Source organism: Macaca nemestrina, chromosome 6, assembly GCF_043159975.1.
Source record: "Macaca nemestrina isolate mMacNem1 chromosome 6, mMacNem.hap1, whole genome shotgun sequence".
Classification (NCBI taxonomy): domain Eukaryota; kingdom Metazoa; phylum Chordata; class Mammalia; order Primates; family Cercopithecidae; genus Macaca; species Macaca nemestrina.
In genome coordinates this window covers 116,932,620-116,951,678 of record NC_092130.1, presented here as the reverse complement: position 1 = coordinate 116,951,678, position 19,059 = coordinate 116,932,620, and the positions used below count along the sequence as shown (strand labels likewise).

General features: G+C 36.6%; 1 protein-coding gene and 1 long non-coding RNA gene across 3 annotated transcripts in view; one reads left to right on the top strand and one right to left on the bottom strand.

The window, feature by feature from the left end:
* Window positions 1-247: 247 nt before the first annotated feature.
* Window positions 248-8,640, bottom strand: LOC139363609 (uncharacterized). The gene is made up of 3 exons (XR_011624284.1): window positions 8,617-8,640; window positions 8,051-8,102; window positions 248-696 (listed from the first exon to the last, which is right to left on the bottom strand). It is a non-coding gene; the product is annotated as an uncharacterized lncRNA (long non-coding RNA).
* Window positions 8,641-11,426: 2,786 nt separating this feature from the next.
* LOC105499424 (RAB3C, member RAS oncogene family) overlaps window positions 11,427-19,059 on the top strand; it is a 292,548-nt gene continuing 284,915 nt past the window's right edge. Inside the window, exon 1 of one of the 2 annotated variants that reach the window (XM_011771980.3) lies at window positions 11,427-11,692. In XM_011771980.3, coding sequence (XP_011770282.2) covers window positions 11,675-11,692 — 18 coding nt within the window. In that variant the 5' untranslated portion in view covers window positions 11,427-11,674. Of the gene's footprint in view, window positions 11,693-12,327; window positions 12,512-19,059 lie in introns of those variants that run through there. The other variant, XM_011771979.2, reaches the window with a different exon arrangement.

Genomic DNA, 19,059 nt, shown 5'->3' with positions numbered 1-19,059 from the left:
ATACTGAAAGATCTTTGTAATTTTTTATATATAAATTTATGAATCATTGTAGGACAGATCCACCTACAAATGTCTTATTAGCCCACCCTCGATCAAAGAAGTACAAAATAAGGTTTAAAACAGCATATCCTCCACTTAAAAGGTTGTCTGGAGATCAATGACCTAATCAATATGAAAGTGATTGGTAAATAGCAAATACCCACATGATAAGTTATTCTTATTATTTTATTAATGATAATAATCCAGGTTCTACTTCAGTCTGGCAGGGCCATCGTGTTACAAAACGTATCACTGTTTGAAAATTCTACATAAGCAATATTTTTTTTATCCAGTTGAATTTAATCAACTCAGAGTAATTCCAGCATCAATGAAAACAATATCCAGATTTAGGATTTGTATAGAAGGCTGATGCAACTGGGGAAATAAACTCAGGGCCTTGCTGAATGCTTAGGGTTACATGAGTGACTTCCTTTTAGTGGTAATATTTATTTCTCCAAGTCTAACTGCTTAATTTTCCTAGTAGTGTTAAGTGCTGGAGTGATGACCCAGGGAATCACCTTGTATTTCCTTGGATGGCTGCTATGTCCCATGTAAGCCATTGCTTCTTTTGAAAAACTGGGTTCCAGTTTTTGGTCTTCAATTTGGTTGACATGTGACCCCTGGCAATTCACTTTACCTTCAGCTTTGTTTCCTCACCTATAAAATGGGATTATAATAATAATTCTTACAGCACAGTTATCATCAAGATATAAAAAGTTACTACTTTATTACTTTACTTTTTCTTCTGAGGTTTTATGATACATCTTTCATTTCAAATTTGTTTCAATGCAATGTTACAGGATTATTAAAAGGACAGTATTTTATTGGATATAAAGAACATAATGAGAAAAATAAACATAGGGGATTTTTGTACAAGACCACAAACCTAATGAATCTCAGAAAATATTAACTTTTTAAATTAATAAATGTTTTCTTCCCTCAAAGTGTTTATCTCATATTATGTTTCTATTTTCATTATCTTTTCATTGATTATTTCCTAAATTCCAAATTTAGATTGTGGAAGCTAGGATTGAGATTAGCTCAAATTAGCTGTATATGGTGGCCTACTCCTGTAGTTCCAGCTACTCTGGAGGCTGAGGCAGAAGGATTGATTAAGCCTGGGAGGCAAAGGTTGCAGAGAGCTATGATTGCACTACTGCACTCCAGCCTGAGAGACAGAGTGAGATTCTGTCTCAAAAAAAGAAAAAAAAAAAAAAAAGGGTAAGGATACATGTTCACACCTATGCAAGTCCTGGCATGGTAAATAAGCATGTAGCTCTGGGGTCAGATCACCTGGATTGGAACACCTATCTATATCTTTGCTTACAAAAAAGCAAGCTTCTTAAACTTTCCACTCCTCAATTGATTTTCTCTTGTAAACAAGAACCGTCATAATATCTACCTTGTAGATTTTATGTGAGAAGAAAATGATAAACGGCACATGTAAAAAGCTTCATGCATGCTCCTGAGAAGCCAGCTATTAAATGCACTTGCTGACTTCTGCCTAAAAGGATTGACCTAGGTTTGCCTTTGATACGTACTCGTGATCTGTGAGAATGAGGCAACAAATAAATGAGCAATCTAAGCCCCAATCATTCATGAGGCTATAAAACATAAAGTACACAGGGAGCAAATTTTTTTCTTGTGTATCCTTATCTTATCCCTGATGTTCCAGAAAATCATTTGAGCTATGTATGTTACATTGATAACCATTCTATGGCTTCCAAGCTAATGAAAGTGCCAAGCAGCTGCCCCCTCCCGGCTTTGCGTGTTAGACTGGAGAGTACTTCCAATACTATATATTCCATCCACCTTATTTCCTGAATAAGAAAATTAATTCCTTAAAATCTTGTATTGCTTTTTATCTTTGTTCTATCACCCACCAATGCCCTTTACTACAGGCAAAAACAAGGAACACAATAAGGAAATAATGGAAAGAGTCGAATAAGAATTAAATTCATTTTGGTTCAATCCAAATAGCGCTGAAGTGCTTGAGTATGAATGCTGTGTTCCAACCCAGTATCTCCTCTTGAGGGATGAAAGTAATTCTCTCTCAAGGAACTTCTGAGAGTTAAGAACAACCAACAACCACAAAAATGATTTCCTGTGAATTCATCTGTAATAAACCATCTAAAGGGAAAGCTCTCTACTTAAGAGTTCTTCCAGTCAGTTATAGCACAAGGCATAAAAGGTGACTTTGAGAGAACCAATTATTGTGGTATGCTAAAAGCAACATAAATTGACAAAGTCTATGAATTCTCTGTCTCAACTCACTATGCACAGGGTGAGTGCTTTCCTACAAAGACATAATGTTCCATTACTCAAGGGATGAAAAAGTGAGATCAGAAATTAAATTTTGCAGCACTAAACATAACCTTGGCTAGTATTTATAGACACAGCATAGTGCACAGAGGAAGCTTATTATTATTTGTTTTTTATTTTCCAATATGGTGGAACCAATTTGCCCTGGTTTGCTTGGGACTTTCTAGGATTTAGCATTGAAAATCCCCGAGTCCCAAAAATTCTTGAGTCCTGGTTAAACCAAGATGATTGGCAATCGTATTTCTCAAATCAAATTAGTCCTATTTCTAGGTATAACTACAAAGTAATTTTCAGGGTTCCAAAAACTCCTTCGGCAAGAAAAGCACCTTTACCAGCATGAAATACAGCATTTGAGAAGAGATAAGTAAAATTATATTCATAAAATGATTGAAAATCCTCCCTTATTGGAGGCTTATTGGATAGACATAGTTATTCATACAACAGCAACAGCAAGACAGCCCCAGACCTCTTCTTCCTTGCTCCAGAGAGACGGGCTACAATACAAACCACTTCAATGTATCCCAATAATTGCTGTCATGGCAGAAGCTATGAGTATTATAGGAGGACATAGTGGAATACACCTGGAAAGGTTGAGAAAAACTTCCCATAGGAGTGATAGCGAAACTAAAATATTAAAACAAACAAATACATTCTTAGGGTACTGGTAGAAGTCACTAAACAAAGCCATATGCTGAGACGGACAGCTGAGCAAGCTGGGCAGGTGATTTTGTTTGTTTTTGTTTTGTTTTGTTTCGTTTTGTATCGTGCAACTTAAAACAGCAGACATTGCTGAGGAAAGGAGGAGCTCCAGAGTGGCAGGAGGAGAGACAACAAGAAAGAGACCAATGAGACCGGGCATGGTGGCTCACGCCTGTAATGCCAGCACTTTGGGAGGCCGAGGAGGGTGGATCACGAGGTCAGGAGATCGAGACCATCCTGGCTAACACGGTGAAACCCTGTCTCTACTGAAAATACAAAAAATTAGCCAGGCGTGGTGGTGGGCGCCTGTAGTCCCGGGTACTTGGGAGGCGGAGGCAGGAGAATGGCGTGAACTTGGGAGGCGGAGCTTGCAGTGAGCAGAGCCAAGATAGCGCCGCTGCACTCCAGTCTGGGAGACATAGCCAGACTCCATCTCAAAAAAAAAAAAAAGAAAGAGAGAAAGAGAGAAAGAGAGAAGGAGAGAAGGAGAGAAGGAGAGAAGGAAAGAAGGAAAGAAGGAAAGAAGGAAAGGAAGGAAGGAAGGAAGGAAGGAAGGAAGGAAGGAAGGAAGGAAGGAAGGAAGGAAGGAAAGAGAAAGAAAGAAAGAAAGAAAGAAAGAAAGAAAGAAAGAAAGAAAGAAAGAAAGAAAGAAAGAAAGAAAGAAAGAAAGAAAGAAAGAAAGAAAGAAAGAAAGAAAGAAAGAAAGAAAGAAAGAAAGAAAGAAAGAAAGAAAGAAAGGCACCAGAAGAGGCACAGTTGGTTCCTCCAGGACAAACTTTACCCTTTTATCACACTTGTCTTGATTTCCTCTGGGAAAAATTTAGTCTGCTGAACCATTTCCCCTTAAGCTTAAAGTACCCAAATGCCCTTACCATTTACAAGGGATCTTCAAAAAGTTTATGGAAAATAAGTGTTATGAAAAAGCTATGTATAGACTTCAACATTTTTTTGCACCAAACCAAACTCATACTAACTTGTTTAACGTATTTGAACAAGGTCTAGTTTGAGGCACTAAGAAGGATAAGACATTAATTTTTTTAAAGCCCCTATAGAAGCAACATGAATTCTGCTAAAATTGAAGCAAGAACAATCATTAAATTTTTGGTAAAGCTTGGGTGGAAGAATGGTGAAATCATTGTGGCTTTATGAAAACTTTATGGGGACAATGTCCCAAAGAAACCAGCAGTTTACAAATGGATAACTCTTTTTAAGAAGGAAAAAGACAATTTGAAGATAAGGCACAAGAAGATGTTGAAGATGAACAGCAGACCATCCACATCAGTTGGCAAGAAAAAAATTAATCTTGTTTGTCCTAATTGAAGGAGATCAACGATTAACAACAGAAACAATAGCCAACACCATAGACATCTCACTTGGCTAAAATTGACATCTCAATGGCTACCTCTTGGTACCTCTTGGTAGCCATTGGACCAGTCAAGAGCAAAGGTCATGGCAAAAGTGAACTAAGAGCAGGGGTCATGGCAACAAAGGTTTTGAGGATGCCCAAGGCGTTTTGTTTGTTGACTTTCTAGAGGGCCGAAGAACAATAACAACTGCTTATTATGAGAGTGTTTTGAGAAAGATAGCCAAAACTTTAGCAGAAAAACATCTGGAAATACTTCACCAAATAGTCTTTCTCCATTACAACAATGCTCTTAACTCATTCTCTCATCAAACAAGGGCAATATTGTAAGAGTCTAAATGTGAAATCATTAGGCACTCATCTTGCAGTCCTGATATGATCTCCTGACTACTTTGTATCTTGTAATCTTAAAAAAAGCTTTAAAGGCACCCATTTTAGTTAATAATGTAAAAAAGATTGCATTAATATGGTTAGATTTCCAGGAATCTTAATTCTTTAGGGATGAACTAAATGGATGGTATCATAGCTTACAAAAGTTTATTGAATTTGATGAAGTTTATGTTGAGAAAGGAATTTTATATTTTTTATTTTTATCTCTTAATCCCATATTTCCATGAACATTTTCAACTCTTCTCTCATATATCTATTAAACTCAATTCACCCTTCAATGCTCCTCTGGGTATCTCCATTTTCAAAAAAGCTTCCTCTGTCTCTGTAATTATTCCTGGCCTTCATCTTCCCATGCCTCCAAACTCCTCACTATGTGTGTCACATATTTATGAGTTTCATCACATTTGATTTCCAGTATTTTAAAACTATTATTCATTAGGCCAACAATATTTTTTGAACTCTTACTATGTGCTGGGCACTATTCCAGGTACTGCTACAGGTACTGCTAAAAAGTAGCGAACAAGTCAGAAATGATCCCTGGTCTCCTGAAGAATATAGTGCTTTAAAAAGAAAGAAGAAAGAAACAAAAAACAGAAACAAGAGTATAACCAATTAAAGGTAGAGGCCATGTCTATATAGACATCAGTTGTATCCTCTACAGTGTCAAAAACAAAAACAAAAAAAATAGCTGTGGTACATATTAGGCAATTAATAGATATTTGTTGACAATTAATTAAAACAGTAGTGAAATTGTTCATATTAGGAAATAAAAACAGTGTAAGAGGAATGGTATCAAACATAGAGGTTATAAAAGGGTTCCATTAAAATGTGATGATAAAAGTAACCATCCCTCACTGGATAGTCCTGGTGATGATATGGATGTGGAAGTTAAAGGCGGGGCTGGGGTTGGGGATGGAACTGGTTTGGAAAATACTCTTTATGGTGAATATATATATATATATATATTTTCTCTTTACCAAACTCAATAGGGTAGTGAACACATATTATTCAAAGAGAACAAGAAAGATCTGATTTTACATTCTGTTTTACCTTGGTGACCTCCTGAAGTTATTTTCTTTGACTCTCAACTTGCTCATCTTTAAAATGGGGGGATGCAGGGGAAATATGCTGATGTCTCCTGGTTTGCCTCCTTCTCCCTTCTCCACACAGCTCTGTCTTAGGAGGCTGAGTGTCTGGTCTGCATCAACAGGCTCCAAGGCTCTGGATTCTGATCAGGTTCAGCCAATGGGGAGTCAGCAGGAGACAGCCAGTGGGAGTGTTGGTAATTTCCTTCTACCGTAGACTCTATTTTCAACAGCCTTTTCAGTAGATTCTGTTTTTCTTGACCTTGACCCTTCTGGCTAGAACTTCTCACTAGTTCTCTGCTGCTTATATTCCCAGGGTACTCTACTCGCCCTCTGTGTTTCCTCTAACACTGCTCATGGTAAATAGTCTCTTTATTAAATTCTCTACAAATTACCCAGTTTGACCATGCCCTCTTTTCCTGTTAATATAGAAGGCAATCATAATTACTTCTTGCTCGTGTAAACATTAATTTAAACCAGTGAAGCGTCTAGCACAGCCCTAGTATAAAGTAAGTCTTAGATAAACACGACTTTCACACTGTCCTTCTCCTTCTACTCTGGCCTTCTTAAAGACATGATAAAGACATGATATTCATCTATGGTACTAGGGAATTTGTGTTTAGTGTGACTATTAAGAGTTTAATAAGCTTCTATGTGAAGAGGCTTTTGTTACTATAAAGGAAAACTATTTTTTATGTAGGGTTCATTACCTAATAAATCAAGAAAATGCATGTTCCAAAAATCATGACTACATAAAGAAAAGTGTACTTCAACTATAATTGTTTGAACTAGAATTAAATGAGTGCTTTATAATGATATGCTATCCTTCTCTAAGAAACACATATATACTCAGACTATAAACAAGCTAAAGGAACAGATAGAAAAAATATAAGTTGTGAGTGGTCATATTTATCTGACACAGATAATGCTTTGTGGAAAAAGTAGTGCTTACAAAAATTTGTTTTGAGAATGACTGACAATTCCAACTCAAGTTTCTTATGAGTTTTGTGCCAAGAAGATTAAATGAAAATGTGCTGTGACAGAATGGCTATTGAGAAATGACGGAGTCATTTTTGTTTTTTGTTTTTTGTTTGTTTGTTTGGTTGGTTGGTTTTCTGTAGGGAGTTCATGGAAGAATGAAAGATATTCTCTTTTTGCAGTAATGATGACCAGGCTTCTGATCCTTCTGTCCAGGAAGACTTACCTTCCTGATGTAGCTAACAGCCAGAAAGAGAAGCAATCCACTATGAATGTTATGCTGGAGGGAATTTCCCATATACATCTTTGCTACTAAAGGTTTAGGTCCACATAAATAATTAAACTGTATTTCTCAAGGAGAAAATTAATCAGCAGATGTACTGTGATTAAAGAGGTGCCCTATGAGGTTGATAGAACCCCTGAAACCAGGAAGGTGGTGAGATTTATGGTTTTCAGAAGCAGAGGCGGGGGCTCATCAGAATGCACAGCCTCTGAAGTTGTAGAGCCTCCAAGGGGATGCTTGCCTGGATGCAGTAGGTTGCAATAGTGGTCACATTCTCCATACCTTCCTGTATTCAAGTCTTTTTTTAAATGTGATTTTGAAGCTTCCTCCATCAAGAATTGAAGTCTATTGTTCCATCTTTTGAATCTGAGCTGAGTTATGACGTCTTCTGGCCAATATAATGCAGCAGAAATTTTGCTATGCTGGTTCTGAATCTAGGCTCTAAGAGGCCTTGTATGTCTCTGATTTTTCTCATGTAACCTTACGGTACCCTGCTGGAAGATCAGAGACATATAAAACTGTTCCTGTCCTTTTCCCCAGCCAACAGCCAGACAATCTGCAAGAAGCAGAGCTGTTTCACTGACTTCTAGCTGTATACAGATGCATACGTGACACAAATCAAGGCAGAAAGAGCTGCTCGGGAAAGCCCAGGCCCAATTGTCAACCCACAGAATCATGAACTAAAAATGTGGTTGTTTAAATTACTAAGTTTTGAGGTTGCTTGTTGCATAGCAAAACTAACTGATACACTATGTGCCTGTGGTCTTGGGACTTCAATCAGCATCTCTGTGGCTTAGCTTCACACGAGGAGAATGGAGCTACCTGCATGCAAATGAGCCACGTTGACCTGAAAAGAGCCGTATTAGCAACCATCAAAGATGAGAGAGATACCTGGCATCTACCGTTTTCCCATCCAGCCTATGCTTCAGGGTTCTTGTGCCATCTAAGGAGAAAGAAGAGACAAACTCCTATGTTACTTCTGCCAAATCAGTTGATACTGGATTTTATGACCATCTTAACATGTGGATAGTAGTGTTAAATTTAATTTTAATTAGCAAAATAATAAAACTTTGGTTCTATAGCTTAATTAATATGTTGAAATTTTTAAATAATAAAATTAAAAATATTTCCCAGCACCTTATTTGAAGAAGAAGGTATAATCAGTTATCCTTAGATCTTATACCCTATTTCTCAACCAGCAAAGGAGAGATAACTATCAGATTGCATATCTTTCTGAATGAGGTATTTGACTTATACTTTAATGTTTGGTAATTTTAATGATTTCTTAGTAAAAGTATGGTCAAGTTATGAGACAGCAAATAAGTGCTCACATCCAAAGTAGTGATTGTTGAAATATTATATATTTACAAAGAACTCTGGACTGGAAGTCACATGAATTGTATATTAGTTCTGTCTCTGATGGTAATTAGTGTGATGCTCTGTGAGTCATTACTCACCTTTGGGTCTTTATTTCTTTATCTGCAAATTAAGAAAGAAGAACAAAATGATCTTTAGGTTCCTTTGAAGATCTTCTAGTCTATGTCTCTCATTCTACATTTATAATCAGATGATCTTTTTGAACATATTTAGGGGTACAATGTACTTTCCCAGAGAGTATCATTGATCTGATTACTCTTTCCTATAAGTCTTTAAAGCAGTTACTGATAAGAGTGGATATCAGGCACCGTTCTGCCACTGATGTCTTTTATTATTGTCACGTTACCAATTTATCTATCTGGTCTCTAGAATTAGTTTGTAGTCCCCTTAAGGAAGAAGATGGTGTCTTGTCTTTTTGACCCTCCTCATTTTAAATTATAATAGATAAACCTAACGATAATGAAAATAGTTGATACACTTAAAATTTGATTATATTAGTAAATTGCAATATACTCTCAACATAGTTGTCTTTTTCCAGTATTTGTAACAGCACTGGATGACTTGTGGGGCTTTAGGTAGGTTATTTCACTTTTCTGGGATCTAATTTTGTACTCAGAAAATGGAAGAAATGAGCTACATTATCTGTAAGATCCCTTCTTAGTGTACTAGTCTTTTAAAAATGCTGTGGAAGGGCCAGGTGCGGTGGCTCATGCCTGTAATCCCAGTACTTTGGAAGGCCGAGGCGGGAGGATCACTTGAGGCCAGGAGTTTGAGACCAGCCTGGTCAACAAAGTGAAAACTTGTTTGTAACAGAATTTGTGATTTTCACCTGGGCACATGTCCACTCAGAATAAAGATCACATTTTTCAACCTCCTTTGTAAAAGGTATGGTCATAAGATTAAGTTTAAGGAACTGGAATATAAGAGCAGTGGTATACATAAAGTGATGGAGAAATACCCTTCACCTTTCCTCCTTCCTGCTAGCTGGAATGTGGATGTAAGAGCTGGAGCTCAAGCAGCCATTTAATGACCTTAGGAATGAAATTCGTGGATGGTGACCTGATTTCAAGCAAAGCTACTGTGCTCCTGCTCTGATTTTAGATAGTCAGCTTCAGTCCACTTTTCTTGGTTTATCTGACTCCTGACTAGATTTTTTTTCCTCTTTGCACACCTTAAATTCTCAGCTAAGGCACTATAAACAGGACAGAATTAAGTTCCCCCCAACGTGTTTTTAAAAACTCCAGCTTTAAACTAAATTTTCATGGGTTCTTCCACAAATAAAAGACATACTAAAAAATCTGACGATGTGTATAATTTTAGTGAAAGGTTGAGAAGGCATAAACTTCTCAAATAATAGTAATTTTGCAAGGTAAATATTTATAATGTTTAAATATGTTCTATATCAGACTGAATTCTGAGAATTTCAGAAAGTGATGATAGTACAAAAAACACAGTAGTTGTTCTGATGAAAGGCAGGCTCTAAGTAGCTAAGCAAATATTATTAAATGCCAAACAATTATATACATTTAAATGTCAGGATTATTTTGTTGGCATTTCTCTTGAAAACAATTTTTAAAGAGATGCATCTTTAGATACATCTTAATTTTTAAAATGCAGAAGTCGTACTTCTAATAAGGTGCTACTGTGATACATATTGATATTGAATTTCCTTTTAACTTTCCATTTTGTTATTAGCTAATTTACATGAAACTTCTCTAAGTATCAAACAATTCTCAACTATGAGGTTTATATTTTTAAAGGTATGTCTTTTTTATTTTTTTTTTTCCAGATGGGGGTGTCTCACTATGTTGCCTAGGCTGGCCTCGAATTTCTAGGTTCATATGATCCTCTTGACTCAGCCTTTCGGGTAACTATAACTGCAGGCACACTCCACCACACCTGGCTTAAATGTATTTTCCGAATAATTATAAAAACTAATTACCTAGGTGATATTGCATTACATTCTCACTAATTGCAAGATTAGAAGACAGATTATAGAGTTGTTAAATAATACAATCAACTAAAATTATGGAAATATTGAATATAGTAGGTTCCCAATATGAGACTGTTGCATTATTGAGTCCATACCATGACACTTTTGAGGCTTGCATCTTTGGAAAAGTGTTACGCATAGATTCGTTTAAGACAGTGTTTCTCAGATTATGGCAAGGGAACCACTTATATCAGAATTTCTGGGGTATTTATTTAAAATGCTAATTTCCAGACCTCTCAAAAGATCTAGTGAATCAATCTCTACCTGTGGCTTAAAAATTTTAACTTTAACCTCCGTCTCAACAGATTTTCAAGTGCATTTAAGTTTCAGAACCTCTGTTCTACTGCTACAACAAAGTTTAAAGCTGATTCCAGTTCTTCCTTTCATACCTCCATGCCAATATCACAATCATTCCTTTTTCACTCTGTCTCCATTATAATTTTGACTTCATGCCAAGGCAGGGCTCATTTGCTGGATGATCAACATTTACTTTTAAGTAGAGAGGGCTGTCTCTAGATAGTTACGGAGCACATGGATAGTCAAACTTATCAGTCAACTGACAGGAAAAGGATAAGCCCAACAAAAGTACAGTTCCTAGATTTCAAAACCATTTTTTTGAACTAATCTAGGAGGAGTATAGTTGTAATATAAGGAATGACTTTGTGTTAAAGAAAGGACAGGATAACTTGATAGAGGTCCCCCATCTCATTCTGTGACGGTGCTTTTGGGTTCCAGTGATGAATGTGTTCATTTTATGTGGCTTGCTCTGGGTAAATAACCCAGTGCTCTCTCAGCTCTGCAGCCCGCGGCCAGCGGCTGTGTGTGCGCGCTAATGACGGCGGAAGGTGCCTGGGGGAGGGCTTGGGGAGGGGCTGCCCAGCGCTATCGCGCCCCTGGCACTTCCTAAGAGACTCAGTCTTTTCTCTGCAGCTGCCGCTTGAAGACTCCACATTTTCCCTCTAGAGGAAAGAAGCCCTCCATCGAAATCAGCTGTCTTCTCCACGTCCCTCCTTTTTCTCTCCGCCAGACGCCACCCCTACCCCTTCTATTGTGTTGTGCCTTTTCATTTTAGCCCCGCTTCCTACGTAGAGCCCTAACCTCCTTTGTAGCGAGGTCACTTGAGAATTTCCGAACCTCGAGTTGTAATGGAGCTGTATGGAAAGGTAAGCAGGCGAAGGGAGTTCCTTGGGGGTGCTTAGCCAGAAATCTCGCTTTCACGCACTTTGGTTTGCGGGTTGTGTGTGTGACTGTGTACGCGCGGGCGACTTCTCAATGCAATTATGCGGATAAACCACTTTCCTTATGTGTGTAGCATTCATCGTCTTTCTCCCCCACGTTTGCTGAATGAGACTGTAAAACTGCCCCACTCTGCCTAAGGAAACGTAGAAACTTTCCCGATTCAGATGGGGAGGGGGTAGGGCGGAGAGTCCAGAGACCAGCTCTGGCTTCGTTTGCATTGGAAATTAGCACAAGGTAGTGTTGTTTTCTAATCAGGAACTCACAGTCTACAACCGAAGGCGATAGTTAGCAAAGAAAAATCTCCAGCTGAGATAAGCTGGGGTCACATTCGCCTGCCCCTGGCGAGGAAGGGGGCAGGGGAGACTGGGAGAGGTAACCCAGGAGCGTTTCGAAAGGAGTAGGGAGGCTCCGCGGCCGAGCCGGACTGGCGGATCGAGGCTGTTTAAGAGTTTGCTTGCTTGCCGGGAGGTGTAGTTCACCGCTCGCCTGTTTGCTGGGAAGACCCGCAGGGCGAGACTACAGTTCCCAGGAGTGCACGGGGCTCCCTGGCAGTACGCGTGTGCGGCGCCAGGAGAGGACAGCTCCGGTGCTGATGTTGGAGCCGGTTAGCGAACCCCAACAGTGCTGAGTGTGGAGCGGGGAGCGCGCGGACTGTGCACGCTTGACCGGAAGCCCGGACCAGTGCTGTCCTAGCCAGAGAGAAAGGACATTTGTCAACAATGAGACACGAAGCGCCCATGCAGGTGGGTCCATAAAGAAAGAGTGGCCTCGGGAGGAATTGAAAGAGATGCTTTTCCCCTTGCTCCGCGCACAAACAGTTCAACGTAAGGGAAGGTCTAGGCGGCCACCCGCGGAGATGCGGCTCTGTGACAAGACCCTGGGAACAGAGTTGGGTTTCTTTGCGCTCTGTGTGGCTGTGATTGGGGCTGTCTTGATGAGGGGATCGGGCTATTCGCAATCTGTCTAGGCTCTGTAATGAGGATAAGAGTGTTTGTCTAAAATGAAAACCCAAGCAAACAAAAGTCAGAGGAGCATGCAATCTCGTGTTGGCATTGATCTCCTCTCTTGGCATCCGGGGTTTGAGATTGCGGTGAAAACTCACGGATTTAAGGCAGATAGGTCAGATTCGGGGTTGAAGGCTCCCCACTGGAGTCGGCATAGAGCGAATTCCGCTTGGTTAAGGGCGCATTAAAGAAAGAGAAGCCAATGTTAGGCTCCTCAAAGTCCTGTTTCTTCAGTTAGGCTCCCAGTATCAGCAGAAAATAGCAAAGACATCGGGGCTTGGCATATCCCTGAGCTATGCCAGCATCACTGTCCACACAACTGGTTTACTCTGTTTTGGAGACAGCCCCCTCTGAGCTTTCTTGTGTTATGTGCCCATTTGTTCTCCGATTCCCCATTTCAGTCACATTCTTAGGTTTGTTTCCTTTGAGAAATGCAAAGGACTCCGGTGCATAAGTAACCTCTGCTTAAACATCTTGCTTAAGTTTTGTTTTTAAGTAAAGATGAGTGATAATTCTCGTCTCTATGTACTACCAGTTAACATTAAACATCAGCTTGTGTTTATTAATCAAACAGTGATCCTACTGTGTAACAGAAAGGCATTTTATGAATGGGATTGAGAGGAGAGTAGAAAACATCATTTGGAATGTGCTCTCTCTTGAGAACCCACCTCTGTTGCCAAACCCAACAGTATAAATATTTGACATTAATTTGGGCTTCAGCGTTTCTAACTGGTTTCTTCATGAATCAAGGACTTTAAACATATGCTTCGATTTACTTTTAATTTATTTTATGGGTTATGTATATTAAGAAACCCTTACTGGACTGTTAAATGAAAAATCTATGGAATTTAATTGTTTGTTGGGGGATTATATAAGGGAAGTCGTCAAATTACCTATGAGTTATTGAAAATTTGATTTGTGTCAGGGAACAGTGGCCCCTTTGTGTGTCTTCTAATACCTCTATTTGTGACTTAGCTTTTCATTATAGACCTGATGTGAAAAGAATCTGAACAGACAATAAAGGTACAGGCTGTTGCAATCAAGATATATTGGTTTATGATAATTTTCTATTACTGGAGATACTGCCAGGAGCCAACTGACTAAATTAATCGTATTTGATTATAAGTAAACATTAATTGTAGACTTTAAAAGTAGATCGTTATACTTCACTATGTATATGTATATGAAAACATGTACATCTTAAATTTACACAATAAAAAAGATTTCCAAGAATTTTTGAAAAATAGATTGTTAATAAAATCAACTCTATATATGCACTGATATTTTTCAATCAAAATAAATTACGAAAAATTTAACCACACTATATATTAATTTTGCTTTCCTACAGGGGTTGCTTAGAATGTTCAGAAAGATCATTAAAATATTACAGAACTGTATTAATATTTTAGGAAATAGTTAAAATTAGTTTTTGTGTTCACTAACTATGTAGTAGGCACTGTGATTTTCTATTTTAGTCGAAACTTTAATGAAGAACTAAAATAAAAATAGGTAAAATGAAATTAATTTGTGGATAGAGTTATTGTCGTATTTATCATGTATTTTTAAATCATTGGACTAAGTTTTTGAAATTTAAAATTTCCAAATGCTGTCATGAGTAATGTACATTTTAGGAAATCAAAGACTTTTTAGCATATTTAATTAGAGCACATACATTAATTCAATTTAACTAATAAATTGTTGTTATAGTGACCCCATCTCCATTATCATTAATTTTCAAAAATATATAATAATAGGATAAAAACTATAAGCTTACTCTGAATATTTTAAAGTAACAAGTAATGTTTCAGCACTGATATTTCTGAATTGTAATCACATTTCATGTGACTTTGATATATGACAATGCAACAAAATAAATAGTTGACTTTTTTTTTCATTTAAAGACTGAACCACATCATCATTTCAAATGTATGTCCCAAATATTTTTTTACTTAGGTCTGTAGAAGATGACTCACAAGAAAACCTCATTTTATGGTTTCATAAAATAAGAGATTTATTCTCTGCTTTTAAAAATATTTAGTTCATTTGTTGATGTGAAACAATATGAGCTTTTTAATGTATTTGCTTATTTCCCAATTTACTTCTTATATTTTCTAAAGAAGCCTTTTAAAAGTCATGTAAGGTCTTTTAAAAAGCATTTGATGTATCTATATAAATAACTTGGTGTTCTGTTCAAGGTAGTTATCTTTGATATGTGCATATTTTATGAAGCGTATTTCTTTCTGAATTGAGGGAATATGAGGGTTAATTGTTTTTTATAGTAATTACTAAAATAATATACAATGATAATCTCTGACATCTTTATTTCCTTTCTAACCTAAATAACCAGAAATAGCATTTGGTAAGTGTCCCAAGTGATAGGCTTAGCATTCTAATGCAGGAGCTGGTCATTCGTGTCTTCTCATTCAGTGTATACATGAATCCTGAGGGCCAAATGAGATGAGAAATAACAGTTCTCATGACTTGAGGACAAGACTCTGGTTAACAAATTGTCATTTGATTCAGGGGCCACATTGAACAAATTCTAGTTTATGTAGTGCCTTGCCTGTGCCAAGCCCCGTGACTTAGATTTCATTTTATTTGTGTGTATGTATAAAACAATTTCTATATGTATAAATAATATATAACAATCATATGTGTGTATGGATATATTTTACAAAAATATTTACAAATATATTTAAAAATCCTAGTGGTCACTCTTACCCTAATTATAGGCACGATCACTTGAACTTATTAAAACTAAATAACTTTCCTACTAGGATAGAGTAAAATTTCTGTCAGATCTCTCTGTCTAGAAAACCCATGTTCTTTCCTCTATTACTTTTGATACCCCAGGAAGATATAAATGGGTGGTGTAAAGAATGAGACAGCTATTGATATAATTTGAGTCATTCATTTGGTTCAGAAGAAAGGAAAATTGGCCCTATCTTCTTTTTATAAAATAAACTTGCATAAACTAAACTGAATATTTGAAAAGGGCCAATGTTTTTAAAATGGCTTACTTCTGTCTATTATAATTTCTGGCAGGTTCACGTACTCTCTTACACGACCAAAGTGGAATTCATTGTCTCTGACTAAATGCTTACTTTTCCATTTTGTTATCCACAAGCTTTTGGGGTCACTTCATAAATGCAGTCTTCTAACTACTGAGGAAAATTCAAAGAAATATATCTACCCAAAGCGTGGAGCAGAGTGCCAAAGAAATTGTTTGACTAAAGAGGAGGAGGATTGAAGAAGGACTATAGATGTAGGCTGAAGATGAAGTGGAGCTAAAAACCATTAGTTATATATTAAAGTTAGCCATGCTGTACACAAAATCAAATTGCAAAGAATTAAAGTCTAAATATCACTGTTTTATTTGGCTATGGAAAGTACATGGCATTTTTGTACTTCATTATTGTTGAATTCCTAACCATATCCATCCTCAGTGATCATCCCTCTATCTTTCTGAGAAATGGACATGTAGTCCTCATCCTTTACAGAAACAGAAAATCCCTAATTGACTTTAGAGAAATGAGAAATTCTTCCTGGCTCCATATGGGTTAATTGCTCAAGTATCCACTTTTCTTCTGTAAAAGGAAGTGGAGGATAGCAAGGAAACTTAACCTATAGCAAAAATTCACTTTTGTGGTATAAGAATGTTTTTCCATTGAAACTGCAAAATTATCATAATTTTCTGCCACCATTCTAAGCTTATACTGGAATTGGAAAGTCCTTTCTTCACCATGATATTCCAGGAAGGAAATGTATGTTTATGCTGAAGAATAGGTTTTCTTGAAACTACTCTTGCCCACTCAACTCGCTAAGTACAAGCAGCTGGGCCACCTCAAAAAAAAGTTCTTATATAGATTAAAGGTTTTCCAACCGTTTTCCCCTTTTTTTAATTAATGTGGCTCAGAGGTTCTGTGGGAATCATCTTAGTAGGTCAGTCTATTACCAAGGATACTACGGCCTGTGAAGATTAAATCTTTGAGAGTTATTCAGAATTACATAGATCTTTAGCATTTTTCATTCATTAGTTATAGTTTTTAAAATAATGTTTATATACATTGAAATGTACAAATCTTAAGTGAACAATTTAATGAATTTTGACAAATGTATAAATCTGTGTAACACACACCACTATAAAGATATAGAACATTTCTAATCACCCCGAGTGTTCCTTCATGGTTTTTCCTAATCTACCTATTCAGTAAACTTTTTTGGTGAGACTTGAACTTGAGATCCCTGGGTTCTCCTGGACAGACTGACCAATCACGGCTTAGCTGTGGGATTTTCCTGTGTCTCCTCTCTCACTCAGCCCTGCAGAATGACTTAACCATAAAAAAGTTTGATTTGTTTTAGAACTTTATATAGTTCTGTAGAACATGCAGTATGAACATACTGTGGAACAAAAAAATATGTTCTCGTTTGAGTCTGGCTTGTTTTGTTCAGCATAATGCGTATGAGATTCATCCGTGTTGTTGCATGTTTCAATAATTCATTCCATTTTATTGCTGAATATTATACTTTTAAAATCAATTTACTATACTTTTAAAATGCATTATCCTATTTGTGAACTTGGAGGTAATTTCTAGTTTGGGGATACTATGAATAAGGCTATGTTTTTTCTATTCTTTTTTATGATAATATCTTTTCACTTCTCTTGGGTAAATACGTAAAAGTAAAATTTCTGGGATAAATGTTTTTTCTATTGTTCTTTTTTATGATATATTAAGCTTTATAAGAAACAATCAAATCTTTTGCCAAAGTGGGAGGACCCGCAATTCTCACCAGCAATGTATGAGAGAGTTTTAGTGGCTCCGCCTCTTCAACAACATGTAATGTCAATGGTCTTTTTAGTTTTGGCCACTTTAATGAGTGTTTTCTGCTATCTCATTATGATTTAAATTTGAATTGTCCTAATGATGAATGGTTTTTAGTGTATTTTTATGTGCTTATTGGCCATTTATATATCTTCCCTTGTGAGTAGTGTACTCTAACCTTTTATCCATCTGGGGGATTTGTTTTTATTGTTTAGTTGCAAGAGATCTTTCATCTTCAATTTAGTCCTTTGTCAAGTCATATAGATATACAAATAAAAGTTTCTCCCATTTGGTGGCTTATATATTCATATTCTAAATAGTGCCTTTTGGTGAGGATTTTTTGAATTTTGATGAAATTTAGGTCAATTAATTATAGGTTGGGTCTGTATCCAGACTGATCCGTTTGTCTTGACTCTGTGTCCAGAGGCCTTGCTATATTTATTTCTAGTTTTTTTAAGATTCCATAAACATTTCAACATAAACTATCATTATTTGCAAATAGAGATAGTTTATTTCTTCCTTTCCAAAGACTTTCTTTTTTTCCCCATATATTATTGAATAGAATAGAATAACCAGTACAATGTCGAGTAGATGTGACAACAGCGGACATCTTTATCTTGTTCCCCATTTTAGGAGGGAAGGCCTTCCTTTTTTTTACTATTAAGTGTGAAGCTCGCTATAGGGTTTTGTTACTGTGTTTTTTTGTTTTGGTATAGATATTATTTATTATATTGAACAAATTTGATTCTCATTTGATGGGAAAATTTGTTTTTAATATAAATGGGTGTTGAATATTGTCAAATGCTTGTTATACATCTGTTGATGTGATTGTGTGGTTTATCTACTTTAGTTTGTCGGATTACATAGATTGATTTTTTTAGCTAAACTGGCATTCCTTAGATAAACCCTATTGGTCATGATATATTGTCCTTTCTGTATATAGCTGGATTAAGCTTGATTATATTATGTTAAGTATTTTTTTTTTGCATTAGTCATGATGGATATTGAGCTATGATTTTCTCTTAATGCCTTCATGAAGTTATAGTATTGGAATTATGATTATAAAACAAGCTAAGAAGTATTCTTTGCCCCTCAGTTTTCTGAATATTTTTGTTGCATAAGATTAGTATATGTTGGCTTGTTAAATGTCTAATAGAGTTCACCAATGAAGCCAGTGGAGCCTGGAATTTTCTTTCTGAAAATTTTAAATAAGAGTTTTAATTTTTAAAGATTTCATTGATATACTAATATCTCTATTATCTATCTATCTCCCTTAAGTACATTGTATTAGGCAGAATAGCATCCCTCCCAAAATTCTCCGTGGCCTAACCCTGTAACTTGTGAATAAGTTCCATTTCATAACAGAATGGACTCTGCAGGTGTAATTAATATTATAAACTTTAAAACAGGGAGATTAACCTGCATTATCAGGTTGGTCCAATCTAATTACAAGACCTCCTAAAA